The sequence below is a fragment of the Lactuca sativa genome, chromosome 2, assembly GCF_002870075.4.
Source record: "Lactuca sativa cultivar Salinas chromosome 2, Lsat_Salinas_v11, whole genome shotgun sequence".
Classification (NCBI taxonomy): Eukaryota; Viridiplantae; Streptophyta; class Magnoliopsida; order Asterales; family Asteraceae; genus Lactuca; species Lactuca sativa.
The window spans coordinates 74059935-74077239 of NC_056624.2; the positions used below are offsets into that span (position 1 = coordinate 74059935).

The window sequence follows — 17305 nt, forward strand, 5'->3', positions numbered from 1 at the left end:
TCAGTTAAATTTTTAGACTGTAATGCTTCTTATCTTTCAATATTTTAACCTTTGTATATGTCACATGTATAGTTTGATTCCCAATCCCATCTTAGCGTTCCAAACTCTAAGTCCATTCCAAATTTTAAGTCGGCTCCAATATATGTAGGTAGATTACTATATCTCATAAAAATAAAGTAAATTGTTATTATAGGTAATAACTTCACTTGAGAACCATAATGTGATCTATGATATATAGAAAACCCAACTTGAATACCCTTTGTAGAAATCTTGCAAAAAACAAAAAATCTTTGTTTATCCAACCCTCTAATCAAAGAACAATATACTATGTAATATTAGATAAGGTCCTATTTCACTTGCCCCACAACCACATGTGCATTTTACACATGATCCACTGATCTCTCATTGAATATGATGGCTAAACAAAGTGAGGAGATAAGACGAATGTTGCGTAATAATAATAAGGATGAACCTATTGTACCTGTTGTACAACTTGATCTGGACATAGAACAATTAGAAGAAGGAAACTATAGTCGAACTGTCAGTCAAGCTGAGTCACGAGTGGTTATAAGGAACAAACCAAATGAAGGAGATGATGGATGTGGATGCAAGTACAAAGATTTAATGACATCCAAGCCACTAAGTCTTTCGGGAAGCCCAACACCGGTGGAAGTCATGGATTGGATCTCCGAGATGGAGATGATGTTTAAAAGTTGCGACTGCAGCAACAAGGAGAAGACCGTTCTCATGGTTAGACAATTGAAGACCGGGGTATTAACCTAGTGGAAGTTAGTGGCTAATACCATGGGTAAAGGAGACGCTAGTAAGATTTATTGGGAAAACTTTTTGGTTCAACTGAAAATGCAGTACTGCTCTGAGAAGAATCTTCTGGAGATCTACAACGAGTTCCAAAATCCGAAGAGGGCAAGGATGAGCTTCAACGAATACGCTGCAAGTTTTACAGAGAAAATGAAGCTTGTTCCTTACTTGGTTCCAACTAAACTCTCCAAGGGAAACAAGTTTGCTAATGGATTGCCAGCGGACTTTGGTCCATTGGTCAAACAAGCAACCACTTTAAAGGCCACCATCTGGGCAGCCAAGAACGTGGAAACCCAATTAAGTGAAAAGGGTTTGGAGAGAGTGGAGGTAGGAGAGAAAATGACGTTTGAAGGATCTTCAAGCTAGGTCCGATAAAAAGAACATATTTTTCAAAGTTTGGTCCTGGAAACAAAAGGTCTGGGGATATAATCAAGGCAAAGTGGTGCGAGAAGTGTAGGGAGAAACACTCAGGGAAATGTGACGAGGAGTTGACATGTTTCAAGCATGGGAGAACTGGTGATTACACCAATGAGTGCACATCCAACAAGAAGGGCATATTGCTAGGGACTTCCTAAAGAAAAAGGAGGCTGCAAATCCTAATGTTCCATCGAAACCAAAGGCAAGAGCATTTGAGATGATCCTTGATGAAGCAGGCAACGATGCAAGGGATTAGGAGTAAGGATCTATATATCTGAAGATCGAGATGTAAAGTAGCCAAATAGATAGTATCATGTGGTGTAGCCTAATATAAGAGGCATAGTGTAGGGTGAACTTGAATATATATATATATATATATATATATATATATATATATAATCGTTTTAAGAAATAATATAATCCTTAGTTATGTTATCCGATGTTTTAACTGACTACGTGAAATTCTTGTATGGTGACTTGGAAAACTACAAGGCAATTCTTTGGATGATTATGAGGCCAGGATGACACTTCTCATTGTTATTTTACCAGTCTTAATTATAAAAGTAACGTTTTTATATAATCTAATAATTGTTAACTTTTATATAAAAATCCTCTTTTAACAAGACAAATAGAGGCAAAACTTGTAGAATTCACCAACAATTTTTGTTGATGTATTTTCAAACATGTGTATTCATAGGAAATTAGAAGTTGGATTTCAAGCCTTGTGAGTTATTGAATAACCTATCTTTCTTTCTCTTTTTTTGTTGGTCAACCAGCTTAGGCCTTTTGATTTTCTTAAATTAGGCTTCGCAGAACTTGTTTTGTAAACTTGTATTTTTGAAGTTTAAATTAACGAAATCCTTGTAGTCAAATCTATGAAGTCATGTAATGTTATTTAAGTTTTGTACTATTCAATGTATGTTTGTTAACTGTGATCAAATTTTCGACGTCGCAACCTCGGCGTTTCCACCGCCGGCTGGGGTGTGACATCTTGGTTTTTAAAAAATATGGATAACTTGGTTTAGTTAAAAACAAGTTCATACATATTGTTTATGACAACTTTATAATTATTAATTTATGTGACAAACGTTTTCATGGTTATTTTTTTTTATTAAAGTGGCCTTAGAAAAACAAAGGTTGTTTTGTATGGTATATGTATTTTAGAGTGCATAAACAAGCCATGGACCAGTTGTGTTGTTGTTTTGTGTCGACCTTAAAAATGTTTTGTAACATTCCTTTATTCATATGATATGTTATAATTAATAACTAGTTTTTCATCTTTGTTATTTTGTATGTTATAGGTTAGTTTAGACTAATTTTTCTTCTTCATAAAATGTAACAAGATAAAGATGATGTCCATTTTGGATCAACCCAAAAGACCCTATGGTTTTATAAGCCTTTTATAAAAGATTATAACTTTTATAAAAATGTCATAAAATTTCTACAAAGAATATTGTTGAAGCAAGTGGGAGCATGAAGACAACATGGAGATTATTTGGTCTATTTGTCCCTTTAGGACACAAAGCCACCATCAAGAAGGAAACATGATGGTCATGCTAGGACCATTGGCACGAGACTAGATAGTAATTTGATGTAGTGGTTTATTTGTTAGTTTGAATTATTATGAAACGTTTTACAATATGAATTCTAATAGTTTTGATGTTTATTTTGAAGAGACTTAATAAATAGTTATAGTTTTCTATCAAAGGCTTGTTAATTCAAATATTGTGTTTCACATTTTCATGTTGTGAAGCAAATTCCAAAATATTTAATTATATACAAAACTCCACAGTCGGTCGCATTCTCAGGAGTGAATGTTGGTATTAAAGATTGTCCTATAGGTTGATTGAACAAAGTTCTTTTTTTGGGCATTACAATAGAGATCACACCAGTACTACATGAGTTCTTGAAAATAGAGATTTTAGGTATTGGAACAACCCCAGTTAGAGATTTGATGGATATATTCACAAGTAATTGTAAGCGGCAATATATTTTATTCTTTAAACCAAAATACATATAGGGTTTGTTTGCAAAATCTGTTCTGCATTGGTGTGCTACAGCGTTATCTGTGATTGGTAGTCATAAATGGAATTTCCATGTATGATTAGACAAGTAGGATAAAATTATGTAGTCAAAATTTATCTGTTCTTTCTTTCAACTAGGAAGCGATATCTATGGGCCTCTCGATGATTTTGTGATGAAATATGAAGTACTTGGTCGACCCCTGACTAAATTGACATGTTTGATTTAGTTGTTAGATGCAATGTCAGAAATAGTTAATCGCGACACATGACATTGAGATTGACTCATATCTATGACTCACGTGTCATAGAGATATCTTGAAAAAAGGAATAAATTGATCACTTGTCTAAGGATTGAGTTCTAAAAAGAGTTTGGCAGTTGCATATATCACCAATCTATGTTGATTATTAACATAACATTTTGACCGAAAAAAGTTGACAACCTGTACAAGTGGGAGAAGGTTGGAAATGGTGTCCAATGTCATTAATTGTTTTGATACTATTTCTAATAGTTGTAAATTCGTTTTAGGTTAGCACCATGACCCAAATATCATAAGGGAAAAGAGATTAATAATGTCTTAATTAATTATGGAATTAATAAATTAATTATAAATTATTCTTATAAATTAATTAAAAGGATTTAATTAATTAAGGAGGCTAGATATTAATTAACCTGATAAGTTAATTGGAATATTCCAGAACCTCCTGCGTGCACATAGGTGGAGGGTTTTGGTTTCCCTTCGATAGGGATATAACATGTTTGATTAAGATAAGGAAAACCCCTAGAGTTTGTATACTTCTAGAACACTCCTTGCTTACCTATGAATAGACTTCTTGGGTAAACCATAGAGCAAGTTATTCCCTCGCTAAAATTTGTCCATACTCTCTCTCTCTCTACATGGACGAAAATCACACCCTCTCTCTCTCTCTCTCTCTCTTAGGGTTTGTACCTAGCTTGGTTTAATTCAATTTTCTTTTTGGTGTTGTGGGTCTATTTTCATTAGAGGGATTCTCCTTTGGATCCTTCAACCTTGCAACATACTGACACACACAAGATCGCAAGCAAGTGAAACTAAGGTTAGTAGTATTTACTTTTGTATTTTTTTTCAAAGTACGTTGCTATAACAGTAAATATAGATTCTAGGTTGCATATGAACTTAGGTAAATCAAGTTTTGATTTTCTGCTACTTATGAGTTGTGTACTTGACGATATTAACCCTCAACACTTATGTGGTAGGTAGTTCATGTAAGAGACAAGACATACCATGGGAGAGTTAAATAAAAAGAATGCGAAAGACAATTTAAAATGGTGAACTTGAAACTAGAAGATGGTTAAATCAAGAGAGCTCTCTTTTGAAAAAGGATCAAGACATTTTAGAAGTGTCTTCTTTCATTAGAGGGACACAGATTTATTGAAGTCTTTAAGAAACATAGGGCTTGATAAAATTTTATTGAAGGTGGTTCTTTTTTTTGTCAAAAACATAATATTAATATTGTGGATATTGATAGGTGTTGTAGGTTACAAAAAAATATGCGGTTGAAAAACTTTACCATAAGTTCACATGCAACCTATAAGTTTTTTGTATTGATTGCAACAAACAATTGAACATCAAGAACCCTAGGAATACCCTATTATTATTGATATTCATAAAGGGTTTTAGGGTTTACATACCTTTTGATTAATGTAGTAAATAATCAAACAATTCCTTGTTGAACAAGCTTTAGAAAGCAAGCACCAAAAATCTTGTGCCTCTGATGGCTCACACCCCAAACCCTAGAAGCCCTAGAATGAAGAGGTGAGAGAGGGAGGAGAAGAAAATTTTGTTCACAATACTCTTAGGAATGCCATGAACTAAAATTGATGGACTTGGGGTCCTATTTATAGTTTAGGTAACTTGAAAGCATATCATACTCTGTATTGATTAAGTAATAGATTTAATTCTAATTCAAATCCATTTATTTTATGCAACCAAGAGGCTTCTAAAAACCCTAGAAAGACTCCTAATTTCGCTCATCCCTTGGATGATTCTAGAAATGCTTATTTTGTTCAAATTTGAACAATTACAATTCACCCCTTGCACATTTAGTTAATTCCACTTAATCCCAAATTAATTCCAGATTAATTCTGATTAAAACATTAATACAAAATGAGTCTAATGCGACCTTTTATATGCAACCTTTCATAATAGTTGCATTCGATTATAGAAAAGGTCTTGCTGAACAAAAAAGTTGCACTAGAAGCTTTAATGCAACTATTTTAAAAAAAGTTGACAATTTTATTAAAAGTTGTAACTTTATTTTTAAAAAGGTTGCAACTTTTATTGAAAATTGGAACTTTTTAAAAAAAATGTTACAAACTTTATTGAAAATTGTAACTTTTTTTTTAAAAGTTGTAAATCTTATTATCAATTGCAACTTTTATTACAAAAGTTACATTGTTAATTTTAATTCCCTCTAACTATTTTTTTAATTTCCCTCCAAATAAATTAGAAAAACTTATTTTCCTTTGAATTAAATAATTTAATTATATTACGACCCATAAATCCTACTATTAACATTGTTAATTTTCCATTATACGAATATTAATTGTTGTAAAGTTATTTGATTCTAAATTGTGAAAGTAAATAAATTAAATAAAAATGATGTTAATTATTATTTAAAAATAATTGGTTAATAATTAAAAGGTATATTTAGCTTAATTAATTAATTTGTGTGAATATTTGGAGTAAATTTAATTTATTAAGGGTATAATGTGAATATTTGGGGTAAATTTAACTTATTAAGTGTATAATGAAAGTCTAGCGATTACATTATCATTCTTGAAATACTAGAAACGAAGAGTTATAGAATATGAGGATTAAATGGAATATTATGGAAAAGCTGGGGGCTGAAACGGAAGCTTTGGAAAAGATAACCCTATGTAGTCGTAACCTTCTATTCATTGTTTCCTGTTGCTGAAGCCCGTTCCTTCTCCTTCATCCATTTTATCATTTCCTCTTAGTCATTCATCCCGTGTTTTCTAGCCCTCGATGGTCGTTCAGGGTGTCAGTAGGTTCCTTGGGTTGTGAGTCTAACAGGAGAGGAAAGAGACTATAGAGATTGTTCGGCAAGGCTCCGACGAAGCTCTAAAGAGGCTAGGGTTTCATCAGTGGTGTCCCTAGGAAGAAGATAAGATGTGTTTAGAGTGTTTTCCAGCTATTTGCCTTTTGGTGGTAAGTCTCTTAGCCTTTATGTTATTTTTTGTTGCTTTGAATTACCCACCACCACCATCGGCAGCCATGGCTGTTGGATTCTGCCACAACACCACAACCTTGTTTGGTGGTTGTGGTTGTCCCTATTCCAACACCATGTGTGTTTTGTCTAATGGCTTAATGGGTATCAAATGCAAGTCTATACATATATTACAAATTCATGTAACCTTGATACATTTAGGTTTGTTTTTTTTTTTATTTTTTTTTTTATTTTTTTTTATTTTATAAACTAGATTAAGCCATTCCTGAACCGCTTAGTGAATCACTTAATTTATAGTTAACCAACCCTATTAAGACACTTTTTTTATGGTTAAAAGTCATTTGTATGTCTTTATGTGAAGCTTATTGAATCCTTAAATGATAGAAGAACATATGAGTGTTGGATTGATGTGTGATTAAGAGCATCGTATTCACAACCATGTCTAGATCATATCTTTGTTCTTTCTATAAAATACTCAAATTATATCTTAATACCTCTATCCAACACTATTGTGTACACAATGGAATGATCTTAAGTCCTTGTCTTTAATCTTAAAGCTTATGGTGATGTTTGTCAATATCAGAAATCTTGACAGAATTGTTGATCTGTCTTGCAAGGGCCATGGAGGCTATTCTGGTCCGAATTTGAGAAAATATTTTGTCTTGCAAGGGCCATGCTAAAAGAAATTTAAGAGGACCATGGAAAGAATAAGTCAAACTAGAAGTTATGCAAATAGATATTGCTAACCAACGAGAAAACATGAAGCCATGATGCAGATGCTTTTGGAACAATAACCTCCAGAAGGTCGATAGTTACTAATATGATTCATCGTTTATGTTTTGTAGACATCTAAGATGTTTTAATACTTTTTTTTGGTGATTATAGTTGACAACTTCTGTGTTCAATTTGATTTATGGTTGTTATTTTGAATTTAGACATTACAAAAAAGACCATAAAATTATATATTATATTTATGTTATTATTGTTATCATGTAATTTTAGTAGTCATGAATATTCGTAGCAATATAGTAAAACATATGTAGCATCTACATGACTAGAAAAAAAAGATGTCACATTAGCGTTAGAAAAATCACAAAAATAAAGTTGCATTTGACTATAAACAAGGTTGAATTTTTTGCAATTAAAGACGATAACAAAGATTGCATATACCATAGAGAAAGGTTTCAAGTCTTTAATAGAAACATATTGAAAGTTGCAATTGATTATAAAAAAGTTGCATTTTCATAACTAAAAGAGTTAAAAAGTTGCATATAATTGTAAAAAAAGTTACATATGAATATAAAAAAATTGCTTTTACATAACAAGGGTTGCATTAAAAAAAGTTGTATCTAAAAAATATATGCAACTATTTCATAAAACGTTGCATTTTCCATGAAAAAGTTGTGTTAGGTCTAATGCAACATTTGGTAAAAGGTTGTTTTAGGTATTATGCAACTTTTTCAAGGCCTAATGCAACCTTGTGGAGGGGTTGTATTAGCTTCATTTTGTTGTAATGATAATTAATTAATTCTAATTGATTTCTTATTAATTTATTAGCCATATAAATTAACAAATCAATTGTTTAACTATTGATGCCGTGTTAATTTATTAATCATATAGCAAATTAGTATATCAATTATCTATTCCCAATTAATATATTAATCACAAAATATATATTAACAAAACATTTCTCTCTCTCTCTCTCTCTCTCTCTCTCTCCCCTAATATTATTTCTAGCTATTTCTAGTTATGAGGGCAAACCGAAAGGATTTTTCTTTTAATTCACGAATATACTAATTTTGTTATTAGTTTAGACACCTTATTCCAACAGATACTATGCCACTCCTGGAGCCCGTATGACCAAAGTTACTAATCAATATCATTTTGAAGTTGAAATTTTCAACAATGTTGTTGATATGCAAATTATAGAATTTGGGGAATGATTTAGTGAAGTTCACACCAAATTACTAGAATACATGGGGCCTTTGAGTATTTGTGATTGATCTGCTAAATTTGACAAAACAAAGTGAGTTGTACACAAAAAAAGGTTAGTTGATTCGGAGTAGATGCAACTTGATGATGTACTTAAGATATATTATCATTCTATGCATAAAAAACATTGGTTCACTAGTTTGAAAGGAATTTCCATTATTTCTCGTTTAATGATGGAAAAGGAGAAACATAGTTCTTATCCTATTGCTTATAAGTTGTTAAAGTTGCTTTTGGTTTTGCCCATTGTGATGGTAATAGTTGAAAGATTTTTTTTCCACGATTAAGCTTTTGAAGACGGACTTGCGTTACAAAACCGGTGATTATTTTTTGAACGATGCCATGAGTTGTTATGTTAAAAAAGAATCTTTTACCAAAGTAAAGATCTAAGATCACTACAATAATCGGACCCTGTGGAGACGACAATTTCAGACCCTATGGAGACGACAAGTCGTCGGGAAAAAGTCGTCGACATAGGCGTGTTGGCATAGGTCTGTTACGTCGTCGGCATAGATGTTGTCGGTATAGCTTGATCTATGGCGACGACATGTCGTCGGCACAGATTTTGTCAACAACATTTTCGGGGGAAAAAAATAAAGTTTTATTAAAATACTATGGAGACGACAAGTCATCGGGATAGCTATGGAGACTACTAGTCGTCTGGAAAAGTTGAAGCTATTACGACGCCATGTTGTCGCTATAAGGTTTTAATCAGTTAACGGTTATGGACCTATAGCGACGACTAGTCGTCGGGATAGCTACTGTTTGGTTTTTTTTAGCTTTACAGGTTTTGTACATTACCATTCCTGCATTTTTAACAAAGCCAAAAAAACATTGCATCATATATCAATTGAAATACATTAACTAGGTACCATTGTTCAAATTCAAGTTTAATATTACAATAAGTAGTTAACTAACATTGTTCATAATACTAAAAAAACATCAATCATCATTATCATAATCGTCTTCTCCTTCTTCTTCTCCTTCTCCTTCTTCTTTTTCTTCTTCTTCTTCTTCTTCTTCTTCTTCTTCCATCCTTTCGGCAAATTGTTGAGAGCTACTTGCTTGTGTGTTATTGTTGAATAGAAAGTTAGGAAACGGTGGTGGTTGGAAGTTCGGAATTCAAGCCGCCAATGATGCATTATATTGTTGCAAATATTCTTGCATTTGTTGTGCATCGAATTGGGATTGAGATTGGGGTTGAGATTGAGACGATTTGGAAGTGGAAGGCCGTTCATTTGGATTAAACCGAAGTTGGCGGTTGGTCTCCTACCCACCCCGCGAGCATGTCCACGTCTCGTCCCAAGGGCACGTTCTAAACATTCTTCCTCGTTTACTTCTCCTCCTTCCCCAACCTCATTTTGCATTTTCTCATATTCATTTTGTAGCTTTTCATCTCATCCTCATCGCAATTGTTTAGTACAAACCAATGCAATGATTTTTTGACCTCGTTACAAAGTTCAGCGATTTTCTTAGCCGACATCGTTCGACATTGTGATGAGAAGACAGAAAATTGCCTTTTTGGAAGGCCGGGATCATTATTTCTATCAACACAGTTGAATTTAGTTTGCATACCCTCAAGATACATAGAGCAAAATGTCAAAGCTTCGTCTGCAACATAACCCTCTGCTATTCAACCTTCTGGTTTGGCTTTGTTTCTGACATAATTTTTAAGTTTTTTCATATATATTTCAAAAGGATACATCCATCTCATGTGTACAGACCCTCCAAGAATGGCTTCATCAGGTAAATGAAGAATAAGATGAATCATTATGTCGAAAAATGTTGGGGGATATATCAACTCAAGATTGCATAAGATCTTCACCACTTCTGTTCTGGCATTTCTCATGTCGTTCACATCCAATGACCGTGCAATTTTTTTAAAGAATATACACAGGTCAATGATTGTTCTTGAAACATTAGGTGAGAGACATGCTCGAACCCCGATAGGTAGCAATCGTTGCATGAGGACGTGATGATTGTGAGACTTCAGCCCAACCAAAATTTGATTCAGTATCATTAACCTTCTTCTTAAAGTTCGATCCAAAACCATCAGGTAGTCTCACTCCTTTAATGAATTGACAGAAACGTTGTTGATCAATTGGTTTGAAAGAGTAAGAAGCATGTGGGAGTATTTCCTTCTTCTTGTTTTCTTCCTTGTTGTGTTTCTTCATCTTCTTGACTTTCTCTTTTGGCCATTGATCTGGTCTAATGCCCATATTTTTCAAGTCAATTCTTGCTTCTTTTTTGTCTTTGCTTTTATCGTTCATCAGTGCAGTATTCAACACACTCTCATTCACATTCTTTGAAATATGCATAACATCGAAATTGTGTTTTAGGTCGAGGGAAGACCAATACTCAAGCTCAAAGAAGATACTTCGTTTCGTCCAATTTAACTCTCTCTTTTTTCTTTCAACGTCGTGCTTTCTTTTTTTGCCCCCATAATCAGGATGTTTCCCTGGAATTCGATCAGAGAGACAATTTACTTGCTTTAATATAGTTGCATTACTGAATCTTCTAGGACGCAGTCTTGTCTCAGGTTGACCATCAAACAATAGACTCTCCCTCCAACTATGGTTTATATTCAAGAATCGTCTGTGACCAACATAAGACATCTTGTTGGTCACATAAATGGAAGATGTGTCTTCATTACAAGTAGGGCATGCTAAAAACCTTGACCACTCCATCCAGACAGACTGCTACGTGCTGGGAAATCATTGATAGTCCATAACAACATCGCACGCATATTGAATACAGTGTTGGTGTATGCATCTCTCATTTGGACTCCTTCGACCCACAACATTTTCAACTCATCCACCAAAGGCCTCAAGTAAACATCAATGTCCTTTGCGGGTGATCTAGGACCAGGAATCAGCAAAGTTAGCATGAAAGAAGACTCTTTCATACATATCCATGGTGGTGTATTGTAGATAGTCAATATAACCGGCCAAATACTATAATTGTTATTAAAGTTGCCGAATGGATTAAAGCCATCAGCAGCTAAACCTAGACGAACATTTCTAGGTTCTTTGGCAAACTCTGGATATCTCTTATCAAATTCTTGCCATGAATTCCCATCTACTGGATGATACATCATATCATTCGTTGATCTTCCAGTATTATGCCAAATCATATCTTTAGCTGTGAATCTGGAACTATACATCCGCCGAAATCTTGGAGTCAAAGGAAAGTACCGCAACACTTTTTGTGGTACTCGCTTCCCCTTTGTGGTTGTGTCCACCCATCTACTCTCATTACAAATCGGGAAATTCTGCATGGAATCATTCTCCTTCCAAAACAAAGCACAGTCATATTTGCAAGCATGGATGGACTCATATCCTAACCCTATCTTTCTCAATTTTTTCTTAGCTTCATAGTGTGAAGTTGGAATCTTGCTCTTCGGGAAAGCAACTCTTAGCAACTCTAAAAGTTTGTCAAATGAACTATTTGTCCATTTATTGATCACTTTAATATGCAACAACTTTGCTAAAAAGTTTAAAGAAGACATCTTACAATCAGGGTGTAACTTGGTATTGAGCTCCTCAAATAAAGCATCAAATTCTGGGTCCATGCCTCGTCCTTCATCATCTGTATTTTCTTCATTTGTATTTTGTTCCGCCATAACATCATCAATTACATCAAACATCTCATTATTTGTTGGAATGTTTATTGGAGTCGAATTGTAGCCCAAATCCGAAACAGAATGCTTCTCACCATGATAAATCCATATAGTATACGATTTTAGAAACCCACGGTCATGTATATGGGCATAAACCGTACTCAACAACTGTCGATACATATTCACACACTTTACGCACGGACAATGCACTTTGTCTTCAGAGTCAACATGTTTCCTAGCAATCTCCATAAAGTTTTTAAGACCTTCCAAGAATTTTGGGGACGTTCGGTGTTCCCGAATCCAACTCTTATCGATCATCATTACTGTTTAATTATAAAAAAATAGATTGTATACATAGTTACAATAAATGTACTTTTATTAGTTTAAATATTTTTATATTTTCACGAATCCAACTCTTATCGACTGTCATTACTATTTCATTATTAAAAATAACATTGTTGTAGACATAGTTAAATTGTATGACTTTTTGTTTGAGAAAAAAAAACAGACGGAATGGATAGATATTGACAAGTATATAAAGAAATATATACCCTGGAAGTCGGAATCGGACGGAATTGATAGAGTATTCATAAGGGTAGACTTCTAAACATATTTTATAGCAATGTACTATTATTAGTTTGTTTATAACATTCTATTTTTCACTTCTCTTTCATATTTATAGTATATATACATTTTATCTTTTTCAATTACAACATTGTACTTTTAATATTATTTTGTTTTTTTTATATTTTTTTACAACACTATAAACAAGATAAAAAATACTTTTAATATTACTTTTAATAACAACGTAATTTTATTATTTTGTTTTATGTTATAACTTTCAAATAGAAATGAAAACAAAATACTTTAATTAACAAGATAAAAAAAAGTATGTTGGTATTAATAACTTTTATAGTTTAAATATTTTTAACTTAATAAACATATTTTTATTAGTTTTATATTATTTTGTTTTTTTTTTATCTTGTATATTGACATTAAAGTTTATTAGTTTGTTTAAAACATTAAGATGGTTCAAACATATATGGTCGAAAGATCAATCACGGAGAATACTAAAGATAAAAAAGTATGTTGCTATTAATAACTAAACAAATTAAACACAATTCATACATATTTTACATTTTATACATAAACTTTTATACCAACCTAAACAAAGATCACAATCATACAAAATTTCATACCAACCTAAACAAAGATCACATAAAATTTCATACCAACCTAAACAATTTCAATTTCATATACCAACCTAAAAAACATCAATTTCATACAATTTCATATACCAACCTAAACAATATCAATTTCATACAATTAGTTTGTTTAAAGTATAAGCCTAAACAAACAACACAATCACATATATATACAAAACAAACAATACAATTAGAAAAAAACAACAAACAACAACACATATATACAACAAACAACAATCACATATATACACAACACAATCACATATATGTACAAACACAATCACATATATATACAAACAACAAACAATTTCAACACAATTCAATTTCAATTTCAATAAAAATTAGAAAAAAAAACTAACCTTTTGTTCCTGTGATGTTCCGTTTTTTTGGCTAGTCAAAGAAGCAAGTAATACTCCGGTGGTGGCTAGTGGTGGCCACAGGCGGCAACACTAGACGGTGGAAGGGTGAGGCAGTCATTAGGTCGGTGGAGCTTCACCACCGGTTCCTACACACCAAAAAACCCCAAATTAGGGGTAAAAATCAATACCAAAACACAATAGAAAACAAATTAAGGGTAGAAACAACCTTGGATTGGGTTAATCGCCGGATATTGTCGTTGGGTAGCCGATTTCGTCGCTTGGGAGGAAAGGATGCAGAAAGAAGTCGCTGTGTGCAAATGAAAAAAAGCTACGTATCTGTCTTAGGGTATACCCCTATGCCGACGACATGTCGTCGGTATAGGGTCGACATAAACGACGACGTTTCATTTATTCCTGAAATATATATATATATATATATATATATATATATATATATATATATATATATATATATATATATATATATATATATATATAAATTAAAAAACCTGTGCCGACGACTTGTCGTCGGCATAGGGTATCCCAAAACTACGTCATTTATTTTTTCTGGCACTTAGAATAAAAATAAATGGAAAATACTTTTTTTTACCTATATCGACGATACGTCGTCGGTATAGATTTTCAACTTACCGCCAACATTTTCGTCGTTGCCGCCAGATCTATGGCGACGACTTGTCGTCGGCACGGATATAGTGGTCAAAGGAAATTGGTCAAAAGTTTCAAAAGCTATGGCGACAAAGTGTCGTTGGCACAGGGTACCTGTAGCGACCGACGACGTTTGTCGTCGCCATAGCCGTTGTCGCCATAGTTTAATATTCTTGTAGTGGATGTAATTGAATGCTTTCACAAAATTTGAATACATAGATGTCAAATTTAAAATGTTAGATCTAGAAGTAATAGTTTGTTATTTTTAATGGTTTAGTAATTTAAAAAAATCCTAGAGTGAAAATATATTCAAACATGGTGTGTTTGAAGAATCGATGAAAGATAAGCTTGTATATACCAAAATATATATTCAATTTGCATCAAACCCGCTGCAAACAATAATTATACTACAAGTCAATATCCCTAAAAAAAATAGTAAATTATACTATCGTTCCTGAAAATTTTATATATAAAAGCTGTTTGACGGTTTATAATCTCTATGACTGCGAATTTAATAACTATTTTAAATATATAAAAAGAAGAAAATATAAAATTCCAACGACCATGTCAAATCGTTGATCGCCAAAAATAACGCCACGAATTTTGAATATAATTTTAATTCTTATAAATTACATATTTGATCAAAGATAGTCGCATACACTCCAATTCGTTTTGATTTCATGTCAATGGAGGCCACCGCTAAACCTCAACAGCCGTCACTCTCCTTACCATGGAAAACCCGCATTATTCTTTCCGCTCTCGCCGCTATCACCGACGCTTCTTGCCGGAAAAACGGCACAGTCAACCGTCGTATTCTCAGTTTAGTCGACTTCCGTTGCCCGCCGACGTCAAAATCAGTCAACGGCGTAGCGACACACGACGTGGTTGTAGATGAGGCTCGTAATCTCTGGTTCCGAGTCTACGTACCTACACAACACGCCGGTGAAAATCTCCCGGTGATGATGTTCTTTCATGGAGGCGGATTTGTCTTACTCTCCCCCGATGATCCTCCTTATGATGCTGTGTGCCGCCGCTTTGCAAGAAAAGTGCCGTGCGTCGTTGTTTCTGTGAACTATCGGCTTGCCCCTGAGCATCGGTATCCGGCGCAACATGATGATTGCTTCGATGTGCTGAAGTTCCTTGATGATGAAGAGAATAGGTCTAAATCATTGCCGGAAAATGCAAATCTGTTGCGTTGCTTTCTTGCTGGAGATAGCGCCGGTGCAAACCTAGCTCATCATGTTGCTCAACGAGCCTGTGAATTCAAATTCGAACGACTCAAGGTATATTAATTGATCAATAAATAAGTTCCTAGACACCTGTTCTTAATCTTCTGAGCAATTACTTGAATAAATCAATCTTCTAAACCGATTATTGATCGTTGTTTTCCCCCTCATGTGTTTGGATCACCCATATGTCAGTTAATCTTCTGCATTTCTTCAATTCTTCTGCAATCATTATTATTGGTAAATGTTGTTATAAGGCTGTTGTCATGTTTGCAGGTCACCGGAGTTGTAGCGATTCAACCATTCTTTGGCGGCGAGGAGCGGACTGATTCTGAGACCCGCCTCGCCGGAACACCATTAGTTTCTTTAAAACGAACAGATTGGATGTGGAAGGCATTTTTGCCAGAAGGGGAAGGATTCAATCGGGACCACCCAATCATCAACGTTAGCGGCCCAAAGGCGGTGGACTTATCGGAAATAAAACTGCCGCCAGTCATGGTGGTGGTGGCGGGATTCGACGTCTTACGTGACTGGCAAATTAGGTACTATGAGTGGCTGAAAAAGTCAGGGAAAGAAGTTTGCATTTTTGAGTACCCAAACATGTGCCATGCTTTCTATATCTTTCCGGAATTGCCTGAATCTGGCCAACTTATTGACAAAGTGAAAGACTTTATTCATAAGATATCGAGTGATGTTGCCACTTTGTAACAAAGTAAACCCATTGTTAATAAGTCTTTTTTATTACATATGCATTAATAATTGTACCAAAGTCATTGTATTGAACGATTTGAGGAGTTTGAAACGTGGTTCATCCAGCTTTTCCCGAATTGTAGATTAGATGAAAAAGACAGTTTTTGTTGTTTCTGTAGAACTGATATGACGTGCCATATGTACAAAATAACAATATGAATATTTCCCAACATTTAAATTCTATTTCGTTAATAGATCAGATCATTAGACGTACTTGTAGAGAAAAAAAACTCACTACATATTCAATTATTCATATTCTACTCTACAAGATTACACTCATACAAAAACAAAGAACAGGTTAAAGCAAAACCATCAAACCCTAAGGATGCAGTGAGGAGATAAGAACACGGAGAGAACATAGATATTTTCACCTACTCTAATGGCAATTGCACCAACATGTGCGCACATCAGGGCCGAAACCAGAAGCTTTTTTTAGACAGTTCCTACCATTACCGGAGTCACCGTCCGCCGTCGGAATTGTCGGACCAGCGCCTGAATCACGCAACTGTTTCCTCTCCCGTTTCTCCGGAACTAGCGGTTCCCTCCATCTCCACTTGTCTTCTCATCAGAAATAAGCTTTCTCCGCCAGTCCTCTTCCTGAAACGCCGCCCTGAACCACCTCCTTGAATCAGTCATTAAACCACCTTGTTGGCAACCACCTCCCTCTCCTTTCCTCTCTCATCTTGTTTCATCAGCTACCAGATTCAATTTCACCAGATCTGAAACAGAATGCCACAAAATCAACTTGTCAGAAAACCAAGTCATCGGAAACCGCCCCCTCTCTTATCCTCTCCGATCTCGTTTCACTGGTCACCAAATTTGTGTGTTCGAATGAAAATGGGATTATTATACACTATACTTCACATGGAGGTGGAGTTCTTTGTGTTGCAAACCAACTGTTTGATGAAAGTCCTCTTAGAATTGTTTAGTAAGTAGGGGCTGATTTGACGATGACAAAAAGCTTTCCAAGGACCTATTTAAAAAAGTGCTTAATTTTGGATGA

General features: G+C 34.2%; 2 protein-coding genes across 2 annotated transcripts; one reads left to right on the forward strand and one right to left on the reverse strand.

Moving 5' to 3' along the window:
• Positions 1–11142: 11142 nt before the first annotated feature.
• LOC111909103 (uncharacterized) lies at positions 11143–12345 on the reverse strand. The gene has a single exon (XM_023904891.2). It carries the CDS (start codon positions 12343–12345, stop codon positions 11143–11145), a length of 1203 nt encoding a protein of 400 aa, XP_023760659.2.
• A 2614-nt stretch (positions 12346–14959) lies between these two features.
• On the forward strand, positions 14960–16472 carry LOC111909120 (probable carboxylesterase 18). The gene is made up of 2 exons (XM_023904908.3): positions 14960–15609; positions 15829–16472. Exons 1-2 carry the CDS (start codon positions 15007–15009, stop codon positions 16258–16260), a joined length of 1035 nt encoding a protein of 344 aa, XP_023760676.1. The 5' UTR covers positions 14960–15006; the 3' UTR covers positions 16261–16472.
• The last annotated feature ends 833 nt before the right edge of the window (positions 16473–17305 follow it).